The sequence below is a fragment of the Paralichthys olivaceus genome, chromosome 7 (genome assembly GCF_024713975.1).
Source record: "Paralichthys olivaceus isolate ysfri-2021 chromosome 7, ASM2471397v2, whole genome shotgun sequence".
Taxonomy (NCBI): Eukaryota; Metazoa; Chordata; class Actinopteri; order Pleuronectiformes; family Paralichthyidae; genus Paralichthys; species Paralichthys olivaceus.
This window is the reverse complement of record NC_091099.1, coordinates 5,946,954-5,962,365: the sequence shown is the minus strand read 5'-3', so window position 1 is coordinate 5,962,365 and position 15,412 is coordinate 5,946,954. Positions and strand designations below refer to the sequence as shown.

The window sequence follows — 15,412 nt, the reverse complement described above, 5'->3', positions numbered from 1 at the left end:
GTGTGATTTGTGCACGCCGCTGTGGTGTCAAAAAGAGTTTGTGTCCAGCAAAATGTCTCATCTTTTCCAAGAGTCTCTGCATTATCCTTCCTAGAGCAATCTGGGAATCCCCTTGTGCCTTCATTAATGAGGGTTCATAAAGATGTCTGCAGAGACAGACGGTCATGTAGCGGTAGAGGCGTGCAAGTTAAAAGGTTTAGGAGGTGTGTGATCAGCCAAAATGACGCTATGTACCAGCAGGAATTATGTCATTTCTGAGGAGGAATGATGAGCAGAAACTAGACTCAAGTTTCAGGGTTCCTCGTTTTTTACATTCTGACAGAGATACAATCATGAACTCCTTCGCTCTGTCAAAATTATCCAACACCCCCTTCATTGCAGTGCACCAGAGGCCAAGTCAGGCTAACACAATCAGCTCCAACACACACACACACACACGACTGGGAAATGAGACGGTTTCACAAAAGACCTCATTTCCAGATAATTATAGTGGAAGCCAATATGGAGGAAGTGACAGAGTTACGTACTGTTATCTCCTCTGGACTACCCTGAGGGAGGCTTTAACTTCCACCCCTCCCCGTTCTCTGAGGCTGACTCTGAGAGCAGACCCTCAGTTTGACTCTCAGCTGCTGAAATGACATGTCTTCCACTGGAAAAAATGTCTGTCAGAAATATCTCATTAAAAGCCTTTGTCATCTTCCCTGCGTGAACACAAGCTTGACAAGACTGGACAGGTGACATCAAATGCCAGGTTTGCCTGCAGGAAGCCACACAGATCCATGCAGTGCTTTTTGGATTACCACACGAGTTGAGCGCGGCCGGAGAATGTAATCGACCCCGGGGCAGCTGCTCGGAGCGCGAGAGACAAAGAACGAGGAGGAAGAAAAGAACAGACAGATCAGCTTTCACTGCCCTTTGTTTCTCTACGCTGCAGCGAGCAAGACTGGGGCTTTCTCTTTTTGGTCTACCACAGAGCTGGGAGATAGAGGCCACCCGTTCGTCTGTGTGTGTGTGTCCAGTCATACATGCCCCACACACCTAGCCAGGTTGCCATGCATCACGCCCCTCTGACACGCCATTAACCAGGACAAATCACAGGACCCCAGGGGAGATGGTAGCTTCCTCCACACCGCCTGATTAAAAACTAAGATATATGAGGCATGTCCACAGTGCCTGTGTCCATGCTGAGCAGCTGACACACACACACACACAGAGCTGACACTTTTACTTGTTCAAAGCTATGATGGTGCTTCAGTCATTTCTGTCGTCCTCCAAGAGAAGATCACAATCTATAATTAAGAGATCCACCCACACACACACTTGTATACTATATATGTGGGCTCTACGCCACTAAAGGTTATGAGAAAAAGGGTAGACCAGGACACGATCAACCTCGTTCTATTTTCAGTCCAGTCTGATATAAAAAAACTTTGCGTTGCAGCTCATGCTCCTATTAAACTATAATAAAATGGGCTGTCAGGGAGTCTACAGGGACTTTTTGAAGAGAGCAGTGTGCTCCACTTCATCCTAACCTAAAAAGATCCACCCAGAAAAAGAAATGACACGACAAGGTTCTCCTAGAACTGGGCAGGAGCCTCATGCAGTGATGCAGTGCTCTGTTAGGCTGGGTCTTTCAGGAAAAAGACCAATGGTGCCACTGGATGAGGACTAGAACAAGAGACGTGCGTTTCTTGAAATGTTCATGGATGATAATGAAAGCTGTCGCCAGGCAGAGACCATGTGAGAATAAAACAGAGGGAGCAGTGTGAGGTACAAAAACAGAAACAATTTACCGATTGTTTCATCACAGTTGCGTACTCAAGAAGTACATTCATCCAAGCATCAGAGTTCTACCACAGTAACGAACATGTCTTTTTAGCGCATTATCAGACATTTGCTCAACCATTGCAGTTCTTTGCGGTGATGTCGTGCCTCTTGCACACTCTTCCCACACGCGACCCCCAGCCTGTTTCAGATATGTTTTCAACGTTATGAACGGGTCTGACCCAGACAATCTCCTGCTGCGTTCTTTATATTGACCATAACAGAGCTACATTTTCTAGGAACCAGGTTGCCAGTTACTTTGCAGTGAAGTTACACACGATGGATACTCATTAATTATTAGTTGGAACTGCCAAAGGGCATCCACAATCTCTGCTCTCAGCACGACAGGCAGATCCATCTGATTGAACAGAGCTGGCAAAGCAGAGGTCTGAGGACTCAGGTCAGGGGGCAGAGGTCAGTGGTTTGGCGACTAGAGGGTTGAGTTGTCGTGGACAGAAGACCACCAGCAGGGGGTCAGCAAGAGGATACACAAAGGGCTAGAGGAGACTGAAACTCAATACCAGAAGTATTGCATGGAACATTTTACTTCTATGTCGGCTTCTCATATTAATCAGACTGCCGTGTGGGTGGGTGGGTGTGTGTGTAAGTGTGCTGGAAATAGTTGATGACTCAGCTGGATTATTTGCTTTCATCTGACTGTAAACCAGAAGCAAGAAAAAGATATGAGTGAAATATCAGCTACTTCGTCTGTTGCATAATAACCACATGACATGAGGTCTCATGACAATTAAATAATTGCTCTATTTCTGGAAACATCTGACCAGTGTTGCAGAGAAGTTGGGGAGTTTTCAGGGAACGTAGAAGCTTCATAAATACCCCAGAAGATAAAAGGGGGGATATAAATACATAGCTTTATCTGTCACTTTTAGTTTATTTCAACGTTAATGCTAGCCGTGGAGAAACTTAGGAAGTGAGTGAGTGAGAAGGGACATGAAGCAGGCAAAAGGAGGAGGACCGAGACTTTCCCCATGTGTGACCACAGGAGCGGGACACAGCGAGCAGTAGTGGCTGTGAGAGATCTTTATCAGTAAATGGCTTTTTTCCCCGCAAGCACCCCATGTATGTGTGACTGGAACCACAGCATGGCTCCAGTTTCCATCGCAGGGGGGGGGGCATGGATCAGAGTTCAGGCCAGAGCTCACAAGACCTGCCTGTGGCTGCGCGAACACCACCAATTGCTGCACACTAGGCCCCATTCCTGCTGCAACCCACAATGTTCCTTTATTGTGAGGACGATGAGCTCAGAGCTGACACCATGAGAAACTTTGTCCAGCTCCACTCTGCTCGACTAAAAACAGACAAGAAATGGAGGCCACTGTTTCCACATTCAACGGTGTGGACATTTAGGGGTGTCCGCAGCAATGACACTGCATTATAACTTCAAATAAAAGACAGCATTGGCTTCCTAGCTTCAAGCTATAATCAGTCAGACTAACAGATGCAAAAAAAGATGCAGCCTCCAGTTGACATTTCATTGACCGCTTATTTTTATAACACCATTAACCCCTCAAACTTTTCCTCAGGGCAGCCCAACATAGCAGCCGTGCCCTGAGGGGTGGTTCTTTAGCTATTGATTCCCTCAGGTCGTGAGGTCAAAGTAGAAGAAAGGAGAGTGGGGGAGGAGATGAGGGTGACTACATCAGTAAATTAAACTTCTGTTCATCAGTGTTAAGGGGGTGGATCGGAAAGAGAGTTTATGACAGAAGGTGGAGGGAGAGACGCTGTGTGAAAATGTACACCTCATGGAAACTGCATTTTTTTTAATCAGACCCCAAATTATGTCTGAATTTGTTTTGTGTGTATGACAAAGAGAAATGATTGATGGCAGAAATGATTGATTTGATGCTTTAATTTACAGGGTTTCTTCAAGAAAAGGGAGATATATGAAATATATTGAAAATATCAGAAAATATAAATATATAAAATAAGTTATATTTCTAATTATTATATTGTTGTTATATGTCTGTAAGAAGTTCAGATTTATACAAACACAGTTGAAGGCCCAGGATCAGATCAAGTCAATAAAGGGCTTTAAGTTTTAAATGAGGTAAAAGGTTCTTCTGTTAAAGGAAAAAAAGTTTGTTACAAGTTTGGCTTTATATCCGTAGCCATAGGGGCCATTGGTTCTATCGTTTATGATAAAACTGTTCTCAAGAAGGTAACTGATCCTAATAACACAGTGACATCACAGTTTTCTTTTAGGAATTTGTCCTGTCACTACATTGCATGCACACTATTGCAGAAATTTTGAAATACTGAGTTCACATTTTTACACCTATCTTTGCAGTGATGCCGCTGTTTCCTCAGACCAACTGATAAGCAAGCCATTTGTTAATTTAGTTATAGTCACTGGTATTACGTAAGCACCGCCGGGCTTTTCCAGTGGGAGTACGTGAAGGAACAGGAATTCCTCACAACTGGGCCTTGGTTCAAGAAGGTTGATTAAAGACAAGACTTTAGTACCTGAGCCAAACAGCGAGCCACAGCTTGTGAACAGATTTCCACGGTGAGTAAAACCTTTGACACAGAGAAGAGGAAGCCCAAGTGGCAGATGTCACATTGTTTAAGTGAATGCAGGAAATAAGAACCGGCGAGAGACTTTGCTTATAGCTTGTTTACACTCATCTTAAAAAGCTTTCGCCACTGCTTAATGCATAAAACGGCTTACGGCCAGCAGATGAATCGGCTGAACACACACAGAAACAGATTAAAACAAGTCAACCAAGTGAAGGCTTATGACATCCGCCTTCACTTATTCCTGCACTGACCTCATACCGTCCTTTCCCATCCCCCAGTCTCCTTCCTCCTAATCCAGCCCTACTGGGTGGCGGGCAGCAGCCTGGCCTGATGGTCAAACTGTGTCTGTCTGCCTTCCTGTCAGTCCATCTGCTGGGCTCAGCAGTGGTTCTAAGGAATTAAAGTTGTCCAGGGAGAAGCCAAAATCTCCCTAATCACGCTTCAATCTTCCCTTTTTCATTTCACTGTTTTCCCCTCAGTTGTAATTCCTGTTTTTGTTTTTTAAGCACTGTCCAATTCAATTAACACCCTGTACGTCCTATTAGCTAATGCACTGTAGCTACTCACTGAATCTCATCCAGCTCATTACCAGGCATGCTGGTCCCATGGAGGCATTCTTCTCCATGCCCCAACACCACCAGCAGAGGAGGAGAAATGTGCAGCCACTTGGTCGAAAGAATGGTTCACATTTCGCTGTGTTCATGGGTAAAACAGTCTCAGTTGGCGTCACGCTGCAAGTGGGCTTGATCTTATCCTTTCTGAGAAGAAACTGAATTAACCAGTGTTGGTTACAACTGCAGACAATACACAGAGCTTCTGGTTTTGTCTTCAGCAGCAGTAATGCCACGTGAATTGCAACCTTTTTGTTTGGATTGGGGCTGCAAGGGCATGGTCAGGGTTTGGTTTAGCTCCTTTTCTTGAGGGGGAGGTGAGGGTCAGGGGGGGCTGCAGTAATGTCCTGGTGGCCTTTGTGGCGACAATGAAAAGCACAGCAGGGAAAGTGAAGCTTCGCTTGTGCTCGGTCGAGTTTATTAAAACTGCGAAAAGGGTGAGTGGCCACAGATGGTGCCGTCATCATTCACTATTCAACCACCCATGCAAAACACACGCCCATACACAGACACACACACTAACGCCACACCCTGTGCCACACCACTGGGTGGAAACATGCTACAATCACTTCTTGAAGATGGTGTGTTGCTGCTCCAGGATGTGTAAGGATTTCATTGGGCTTTCAACATTAATCGTCTATTAACACCTCTGAGAAGCTTTTAGGAGATCCACCAACATCCACACTGGACTATTAGGTACAACTGCACAGCTGCGGGAAGTTTGAAAGCATTTGTGTCAGTAGCCTCTTGTACACAACATGTTCAAGGCGGGAATGTCAGGCAGGGTTTTGTTCTGCCAGCACTGTTCTACCTTTATGCCAGCAGTGGAGGTAGTTACAGAGCCAGATCAATGCCTGTGTAAAAATGGAAAGCCTGCATGGTGGGACAGATGCTGACACATAACTGCTCCCAAGAATACAGTGCCTGGGAACAGACTGAGAATGGAGCTCACATGGCTTTTTATTCTGTATCTTTATATTCAGTTTTCATTCAGTGTTTTGATAGGTTCAAAACCTCCTTGTTGGATTTACTTTAAAAATCAACATATGCAATGAATGACCGAGTGGGTGATATAATCATTCACAGAGGTTCATAACTTATTTATGAATAGTTTCCGTTTTGAATCAGTGCTTGGTTGAGTTAAGACACCAAAGCTAACTGGTTAGGTTGGTCACATTGGCATCAATCACTAGTTCAGTGTAGGTCAACATAAAGACCCTTCTTCATGGTAACAGCGGGATCACTGTTAAAAAGAGGAAAGTGATAGGAATGGCAACATAATGAGTAAGTTCAAGAAATTTTGTCCAAGATCACCCACAATATTTCAATTCCCTTTACGGACTCACTGTAGCAATGGTTCGCAAAGTTTTTATTTACCTTGTTTTCTGATCAATTCTAGATTTTTCCCTAAAAACATCATCCATGAAATGGTGACCATTGCAATATGTTGCATGTGTAAACAATAAATCGAATGTTTGTGCGAATCAAAGAAAAATAAATGCAGACACATTTTAGCTTCCACTTTCAGCACACCACGCTCTCCACATGTCACATGTGTGATGTTGAACTGGATTTATGTCACTAAAGACCAATTTAAAACATAATTACAGTTCAGATTTGGCACGTTCCAGATTTCATATTTGCATGACATCTGGATTGTGTGAAAGCAACACATACAAACTCATCTTCTGCCACACAATTATACAACAACAATTCCTACTTTTATGAATAAAAATCAACGACATCGTGACCACAAGACAAATTCTGTTAATTTGAAAGATAATCACAGCCACAGTACCTCAAGGCAGCTTCCTGCCCTTAATCCCCCCTGAAGCCCAACATTTGCAGACCCCTCTCTTTAAGGATGCAGTAGAGCAGGGCTCTGATTTCAAACCTCAGTGAAGGCAGGTCAAAGGGGCCGGGCTTTATGATGATGCAGGAGAGGACCCCTGTCAGAACCTCAAGGGGTCTGGCTCACAGAGTCACGACCCCTACGGACACAATCAGTGAGCCACACACTGACATCAAACCAACACTTTGCCCGAGACAAAACAAGGGCAGTGCTGCTTTGCCCTGATCCACAAAAACAGAGCCACGCAGAGAATGCAGATGTACCCACGACCTTAAAATGGTTTCAACTGAGTGCAGCCGATGTGCACTGTGAAGCAAAAAAACAAATTCCACTGTCTAAACTAAATCTTCTTAATGTTTTTGTTTTTCGTCAAACGAGTCAAGTCTTGATGTAGATGCCAATTTAAGCAATTAGCAAAAATGTAATGCCGGTGCCACAGAGCTTTGATTATAAAAGGAGCATTTCCTTGAACAGTCAAAGTGACATCAATTCTTATTTCCTCTGTGGGAGGGTAAAGAAAGAATCTGTTTGAGGGAACTTAAGAGTTGAATGTCAGCTGAATGACAAATGACAGTCTGAGAAGAGCAGTGTCAACCAACACAAGGAGGCTTTCAGACAATCACCAGAGAAAATTACATTAAATTCCTTGCATCTGCTGACTTGAATAACAATCCCTCTCACTGCGACTCTGGAAAATACTCAAATTGTGTGGATATAAAACGATAACTCCGACAGAAAGGCTGCTGGATAATTGGATGATGGCACATGACCATGGGGCATATGTCCCTTGTAAAAACCAGGGCTGCAGGATATAGATGCGGCTGTAAAATGAGACAAAACTATACAATTTGTGTATTTGTGAAGATATTGTGAGAAAGACAGATTTTTCAGCGATGACACAGACGAGACAAAAGATCGGCCATTAGCTCCAGCTGTTTTTCCGGGCGGCTTGTTGTTCAGCAATCTACCTCTGGCGATCACAGCTTTACTGCAGATGTGCTCCTGCTCATTATCACTGCAAACTCTTTCACTCATAAAACCCTTTACAGCTGGAACATAAGGAACCGAGCACTTTATGTCGACTGAATTCAAAAGCCGTGTTACTACATTACTAAGCATTTTCCCAGCTAATAACTGCAGAGCTGCTAATGAGCCTGGCAGCGATCACTCCCAAATAAACAGTGTCAGTGTTTGCAGAAGTCATGTGACCTACTAAAGTGCCTCGTTGTTATACAACAAGCATAAACACGTAGGTTAAGTAGAGATGATACACTATGCCTGAATATGTCTGCACATGGTTAATCAGATCTTTGTGATAAACTTACTGTACTATTGTGTCATGTAACGCAAAAGATTACCCTGGGCAAAGGTAATCAACGAACTGATTTGAAAGACCAGTGATGTTGCTGGGGTGGAGCTGGACTCTCTGTTGGTGGTGTCAGAAGAGGACAGTGCTGTCCAGCTCACAGGATATATGGGACAACGTCTCCAACCCGCTTCACGTCACGACATGCTGGCTAAGCACAGCAGTACATTCAGCTACAGACATATTCCACCAAGACGCTACACAGGAAGTCATTCCCGTCTGTGGCCATCAGACTTTACAGCTCCTCCAATAGACTGACCATCATTTTTCTGCAATAACCACTTAGCTGCTGTATATACTTTATCATAATTAAGACAGTATGTATGTAGAGCAGTATAATCCACATAACACACATATTTTATATACTTCTTATGTATATATTTCTATTTATCATTATCTTTGGTCGGTGTATATATATATAAATATATGTGTTCTTGGTCAGAGCAACTGTAATTAAAACCAGTTTCTCCCAGGGATCAATAAAGTGGTTTTTGACAAACTAAAGCACCCTTCAAAGTGACTACCTACAGGATATTTGCATTGCAAAACATACCAGTACAGTACTTTATGCAAATAACTCTTCGTTACCTGTGATGTTCTCTTTAGTTCAAAATAAATATCCATACAACAGTTTTTACAATGCACGGCAAGCCCTAGTGCATTGCCCGCAGAGCTGAATCCTGCATCTTCAACAAAACACCTAACGTTTATTAACTGGGGCTCCGGTGGAACCCATCAAGCAACAGCTCCTCTCATCATCAGGTTGTTGTTGTTTGTTATTACCCCGCTGGGTTCTGCATGACAAATGGGCGGCTTTGTAATCTCTCGTTCAGCACCCCCGATGACTGTGCATCATCGTCTAATATCGACTAAAAGCCCTGAGTCACTCTCACGGAGAGAAGGAAAGGGGGGTGCTGAACATTCCTTGCAAATGAGAACTTGTGCTCGACCACATGCTGTCTTCTGATTCCTCGAGTGACACCGGCCCCCTCCTCCCCTCTAATCCCCATCGACCCCTGCTCACCTATCCCCCCCCCCACCCCCGTCTCGTGGGTTTTGAGGTTGGAAACAGGGACGTGAATAGGTGGTATTTCAGCGTGCTAACAGAGCCGGAGAGCAGAGCTGAGTGGCTGGGGGCCAAATCCCCATGGTTACCCTGGAGCAGCTACTGCCTCTTTCCTGTGCTGGGCTGACTGGGAACAAGCTACCTCCCTGCTCTGCATGTTTGCGGGGCTGCTTGAAGGAGACAGGGGACACGGGATAAGTGAGGGTGGTACAGTATCAGTATGGTGCCTGTAAATCAAGGCGTGTGTGACATCACAGAGGGTAGAGGACAACTTCAATAAAAGAATCCATGCATGGGCACCCAGCTCTTCTGATGTGCCCCTGAGCAACACACATGAGCGTTTCCTGAACTTGTGCTCCTCAGTCGCCGGATTCTGCTGTGGGAACAATGCGGCAGTTCCAAAAGTCTCACACCAACTCATAACAGGTTGTTAACAACGTGATAAAACTGCTCCGGTCCAAGTAGTAATGGAAGCATGTGTGTCAGCAGATGAACTGATGTAAGTGGATTTAACAAACAGGCTGAATGCAGATTCTTTGGCTGGTGAATGATAGTGATCTCAGCTCTGGGTGAATGAGCTGAGCACTTAAAGAGGCTTTCACGTGCAAAAGAACTTAACAAAAGGAGTGAAGAGCCACACCTGAGGAGAATTAGCAATTTCTTTTATTTTGCTAATAACTTTCACCTCCATTGAAATGCACACATGGATATTTAATCCCTCTGTAGGCCTGAAGTTCACGTTTCTATGAGGGTTGGTTATTTAAGTCATACATGTTCCCTGTCTGCTTTGCAATAAAAAAACAGTAAAAAAGGAGGACAACTTTTTCTTTCAATCGAACAATGACTCATGGCCTGGTCCCTGTTCCAAACACGTCTCTTACCTTTCACTTGACTCTCGTAGTCCGCGATTATCTCTTTATCCTTTTTGAACCTCGGCGTGGACATTTTCTGTCTTCTCGTGTCCGCACTGCCAAACTTCTTTTGAGGAGGAGGGAAGAAGTAAAAAAAAAACTGTTTGTCAACAAGCGGGATCCTACAGGAGCCGACGCATCCCACCAACACGGGAAAAAAAGACGCAAGAAAGACACGGAGACAAACCGTGAGAGGGTTTAACTCTGCAACAAGCTCGACTTTGGAGCGAGAGACACGCAGACTCAGTCCTTCATTGTCCCGCTTCCCTGTGGATAAGCGGCGGATAAACGCGGCGGGGCCAATGCGCAATCCTGCTCCAACCAATGGATCCACTCAACTGCAGGAGCGGTCGGCGCAACAGCCAACGGAGCTGCTGCTGCTGCTACCACTGAAGAAGAAGAAGAGGGGAAAACACAGTCGAGGAACTTTCACAGTCTCCGTGGAAGGTTTCCACAGCTCCGCGTAAAAGTAGTGCGCAAAAAACGCGTCCGGGAAAAAAAAGGCTGTGAAGTCTGATTGAATCGTGCGCGCGTGTATTTTTTTTTCGTAGTGGTTCCTAGTTTTGGGAAACACGCACAGTCACACTTCCTCCCCCTGGTTGACTGGTTGTCCCTCGACGGCTTCTCCCTCTCTGACTCCCCCCCTCCACCCACACGCACGCACACACATACACACACACACACACACACACACACACACACACACACAGAACTCCCAGCAGGCTCAGAGGCAGACAGGCTGCAGCGCTCAGCAGCCGGAGCCAGGCAGGGAGAGGAGAGGGAGGGATCAGTGGACACCAGTGGAGCACACTGTAACATCCACTGTAACTTCAAACTGAAGAGTTTACACCAAATAGTTTTTTTCTCAGTATAACTTATCATATAAAAGGCATTATAGTATATATATCTTTTTTATTATTTAACAATAAATAAACAGGCAATACATGAACATCCCATGGGATATCCTTCAAAAGACAAATAAACAAAAGGAGATATAGTGCTGTCAAAGGTGGGATATGAAGTGTACATGGGTGGATACAAATGAATTGAAGTATTCTTACACTTACAGCCATGCATTCAAATACGCTACAGTTTATACAACTGTAGCTCTGTGGTACAGCTGATATATCATTCCATCATGTATTGTATGTAATATATATCTTTCTTTGAAGTTATTTTGTATTTTAAACACATAGCACCTACATACATGCTTCTGCCCCATGACATTCTTGGATCTGTGGTGATTAAGTCAAATGTTTTCTCCTTCATTCAAAAAGCTTCAGCTTCACATTTTAATCACAACTGTAACTGTTGAGAGTTAACTGGTCAATGGCGCCATCTGCAGGGGAATTGAAAGCACAGAACAAGCCCATCTGCTGACGTCTCCTCAGGACAACACTCCATTTCATTTTTATTGCACCATCTTAAAAAAAATCCATGCAGCACATCACTGAAATAAATAGACCAAAAACAATCTAAAACAAGTTTTGTTATGTTCTGACCAGAACGTGCCACATACACCATATCAGTTTTCTAGCTGCTCACAATACAAAATATAGTCATCATGTACCATTTTCAAAACAAGATCTAAAAACACAAACTTCTCAGTCTACACCAAATGTTTAGTGTTTCCTAAAAACACATTAAGTACGTATAAACAGATATAAAACATAACGCAAGGACTTCAAAAAGCAAAGGCAGCATCTTATTCATAATCTCCAAATGTCTGGACATTTTACAATCATAAACATTTAAATAATAAATACATAGAAAGTCATTGAGTCCGTTCACAGGACTAAAACTGATGTTCTGACAAAGTGTTGGCAAGTTTAAAACTTTACAACATACATAATTGTTTAATAATAACCTGCACGAGAATTACACCGAACATCACCAGGTTCACTATTCCAGTAGTACGTCACATTCGTCCACAATAAAGAAATTAATTCATTGTTAAATGTTATCCCTGTTGATATTTAAAAGGTTTGTTAACCAAGCACCGCAGTCAAACGCTTTTGAAGAAGGTCTCCTCGAGGACCTCGGTGAACCGCTCTTTCATCTGCAGACGGAAACCGCCGTACCACTCCAGCAGCCTCCTCCTCCTGTCCACCCTCTGCTCCTGACTCATCGCTCGCTCCCTTTCCAAGATGGCCGGCAGTTCTTTCCAGTCACTGATGAAGATGAAGGGGGCTCCCGCGGCTTTGAGGAGACGCAGCGGGGAGCTGGGCCCAGCGGCGCAGGTGCCAGGAGTCAGCACGTCTTCCACCACGGGCACTGAGCCATAAGAGCATGCTTCATAGATGCGGTAGCACTCTGTGTTGATGCCGACTGGGCAGAGAGTGAGCTCACTCTGGGCCAGAGCTGTCTGATAGCGTCTCAGACTGTCTGCTGTTTCCTGAGGGAGCCACCTGAGGCAAGAAGGGGGGAGAGGACACTTAACCTACCGTGATAAATATACAAGACAGACATTATGTTTCTTTACTGTTCCTTCAAGACATTGTTTAGTTCTCTCACCTCAATTCCATTTTTAAGTTAATAAGACAAAAAAACAAAAGAAAGGCTGTGTTTAAAATAATAAGAACCTTTAGAAAACTGCATTATATGCCACATGCAGGAGTGAAACTGTATGTATAAATAATAAAATAATAAGTTGTTGAGGAGTCTGACTCAGCAAATCAGTCAAGTCTTTCTGGACAAAATCCCTCCTTGGGGTTTCTGTTCCTCTAGTGCAGCTCAGCAAAGAAACACAGGCATGAAAACACAATGGAATTTTCTTGTAAAGGTAAGGAGCATTCCTTTAAGACATTTATAAGATACTCTGGTAAAAGTATTTACCACTGGCTCAGGGGCTGTGAATACAATTTACAGTGAGAAGAAATTCTTCACTCAATCCTTTAAACAATCATTTCCATCAATAAAATGTTCACCCAATTACTCAAACAGAGAATCATGACTTACTTCTCTCTGGCAGTGGTGATGCATTCCTTATCCAGGCCCGAGTGATTCAGCACCTGCATGAGTGTTTCCCTGGAGGAATTTTTGTACACAGTTCCGAGGAAATTGCAGAGGTATGGTCTGTTGGAGGTAATCAACTGGGGATTAGGCCTGATCATAGGGAACTGCCTGTATCTGCACAGAGAAAAGGAAACATGTGTTAGATATTGGTATTAATTTAAAAAGACAACTTGAACAGTTTTTGATGCTGAACACTAATGATGCACACAAACGGACACAAAAGACTGCTAAGGGCTGACGTACGTAGCTACACCGAGAGGCCACTGGAAGACATCTTTGTCGTTGACCCAGGGGCTGTCATACACCACAAACAGCAGGTCCACAAAGCCACCGTTTCTCTTTAAGTAGGGGCCGATCCAGGCGTTGTTGCAGTGCTCATTGCCCAACAGGACCACAGCCACGTGTAGGACGGTGTGAGACTGAACCAGAGTCTGAACGTGCTCCAGCCACCGTGTGGAGTAAGAGACCTTCTGCTGTTCACGACCGTTCAGAACCAGCACCAGGCTGTTCATATCCAGGGGGACATGGCCCTGGACCACAGCAGGACCTGTGTAGAAACTAAAGACCAAAAAGTATGAAGGGACGCAGAAGGAACAAATCAATGTGATAGAATTATGCCTTCTTCAGTTGTTATTAGGTAGAGGTTGTGAGTTATATATTTAAAGATCCCATTTGTAACTTGTTACCTGAAATCAATTTTTCCTGACTGCAGCTCCCCCTCTCTCCATTGCGCTATCTTGTCAGTAGGGTTGAGGGGTCCCTCTAAAATATGTTCCCAAAGGTAAAGTCCTGAGGAGAAAATAAAGGTTCAATGCTCCTAGATAGAAAATGTCAACTTAATGCCATGATTCATAATTACAATGTTGCCAGGCTTCCACAGTAGAGTATTCATCTGTTTTGTTTACAATTAAAGTATTATCTATTATTCACGATGAATACAATTATGCAATTTCTGCTACAGGGCCAGTGTCAGTGTTGTTTCTCTCTAATGCAAGAAAAAAACTACTTAAAATGACAATTCTTTTTTGAAAATAAAAAAAATATTTGCACTTATAATGACGTAGAGCTTTATTAGATATTTAATTTTCCACTCTGACTTCTAACTAGTTTAATCTACAAGTATATTTTCTATACTATAGAGAATATACTGTAGAAAATACATGTTTTGATTCTTGACATGAAGATATGTACAATGTATTTGAATTGCTTACCAACAATGGTAATTATCAGGCTTTTTTACGTTCTTGAGATCTTAGCTGCTTTTCATTGACAATAACTAATCACTGTTCACTACCATCACCAAAGTATCCACTAACATTTTCTTTTCATCGCAATGTTAATTGTCTTTGCCCCTGAACAGATTTTTGAATTCTTAAGGCTCCTGCAGAGTGGGTCACCCTCCTTTGTCTCCTAGACCATCATACTCATTGATCTAGGTTCTATAAAACCTTTATACTCTGAAACATGGGTCCAAATCCAGACGGTCTGACTAATTTTCCATCTTATTGGGTTTGTCTGGAACCGACATGGTTACACTAGATTAGAATAAAAATAAAGAATAAAAATTAAATAGCAAAATTCAGTAGCGAATTTGTTAAATATTTACTTAAACTTGATAAATGCACATCAGATTAAAAGTATTTCTCAACGCACAGTCACTTTGTACGTACTCCTCAGTATATAAATATGACAGTGTGCTGTGTTGTCCAGCAGCTGTGCATCTTCCATTAAACCACAACCCACCTATGGCAGCTTTACCCCAGACTTGGACCTTGTATCTCTGGGGTTTGCTCCTGTCGATTCGGCCCAGATGCTGCTGGAAGGCGTCTCTCTTTTTGTTCAGGGCAGAGTTATACTCCACCTGTTCGTCCTCCCACGGATTCCAGTCTTCTGCACGAAACGGAGCAGCCGCACCGCCATCTCTGACGACACCTGCAAGACACACAACACACGTCAACTCAAAACCACCAGGGAACAAACACTAGAGTTTCTCTATCTGTTGGTTTACGATGAGCGTGGCCATTTCTTTTTCTGCCATGGAGTCTGTATACGATGGTTGTGTGGAGATAATGTACCGGAAGGTGCTCCAGCCTCTTTCTTCACCACCCGGTGAACGCGGGATATTACTTTGGTGCTGAAGAAGACATTATACGCCGCATACAGTGAAAATGCCACATAAGCGAAAATAATGAGGAGGAAAAGTTTTCTTTTTGGTATTTTCATCTTTTT

The 15,412-nt window shown here is 43.5% G+C and overlaps 2 protein-coding genes across 4 annotated transcripts in view; both read right to left on the bottom strand.

Moving 5' to 3' along the window:
* The window catches only part of srgap1a (SLIT-ROBO Rho GTPase activating protein 1a), a 72,656-nt gene extending 61,882 nt beyond the window's left edge, over positions 1-10,774 (bottom strand). For 2 of the 3 annotated variants that reach the window (XM_020106496.2, XM_020106497.2), the window contains exon 1: positions 10,139-10,773. In XM_020106496.2, the coding sequence (XP_019962055.1) occupies positions 10,139-10,202 (64 nt within the window). In that variant the 5' untranslated portion in view covers positions 10,203-10,773. Of the gene's footprint in view, positions 1-10,138 lie in introns of all 3 variants that reach the window. The other variant, XM_020106498.2, reaches the window with a different exon arrangement.
* Positions 10,775-11,542: 768 nt separating this feature from the next.
* On the bottom strand, positions 11,543-15,406 carry rxylt1 (ribitol xylosyltransferase 1). Its single transcript, XM_020106506.2, has 6 exons — positions 15,259-15,406; positions 14,927-15,115; positions 13,870-13,972; positions 13,427-13,741; positions 13,127-13,297; positions 11,543-12,576 (listed from the first exon to the last, which is right to left on the bottom strand). Exons 1-6 carry the CDS (start codon positions 15,404-15,406, stop codon positions 12,174-12,176), a joined length of 1,329 nt encoding a protein of 442 aa, XP_019962065.1. The 3' UTR covers positions 11,543-12,173.
* Positions 15,407-15,412: the final 6 nt, after the last annotated feature.

Coding starts and splice junctions, on each gene's coding strand:
- rxylt1 (XM_020106506.2), bottom strand. CDS start 15,406: ATGAAAATACCAAAAAGAAAACTTTTCCTCCTCATTATTTTCGCTTAT. Junction 13,742..13,869: donor TCAGGAAAAATTGATTTCAG/GTAACAAGTTAC, acceptor TTTGGTCTTTAG/TTTCTACACAGGTCCTGCTG. Junction 13,298..13,426: donor TGGCCTCTCGGTGTAGCTAC/GTACGTCAGCCC, acceptor TTCTCTGTGCAG/ATACAGGCAGTTCCCTATGA.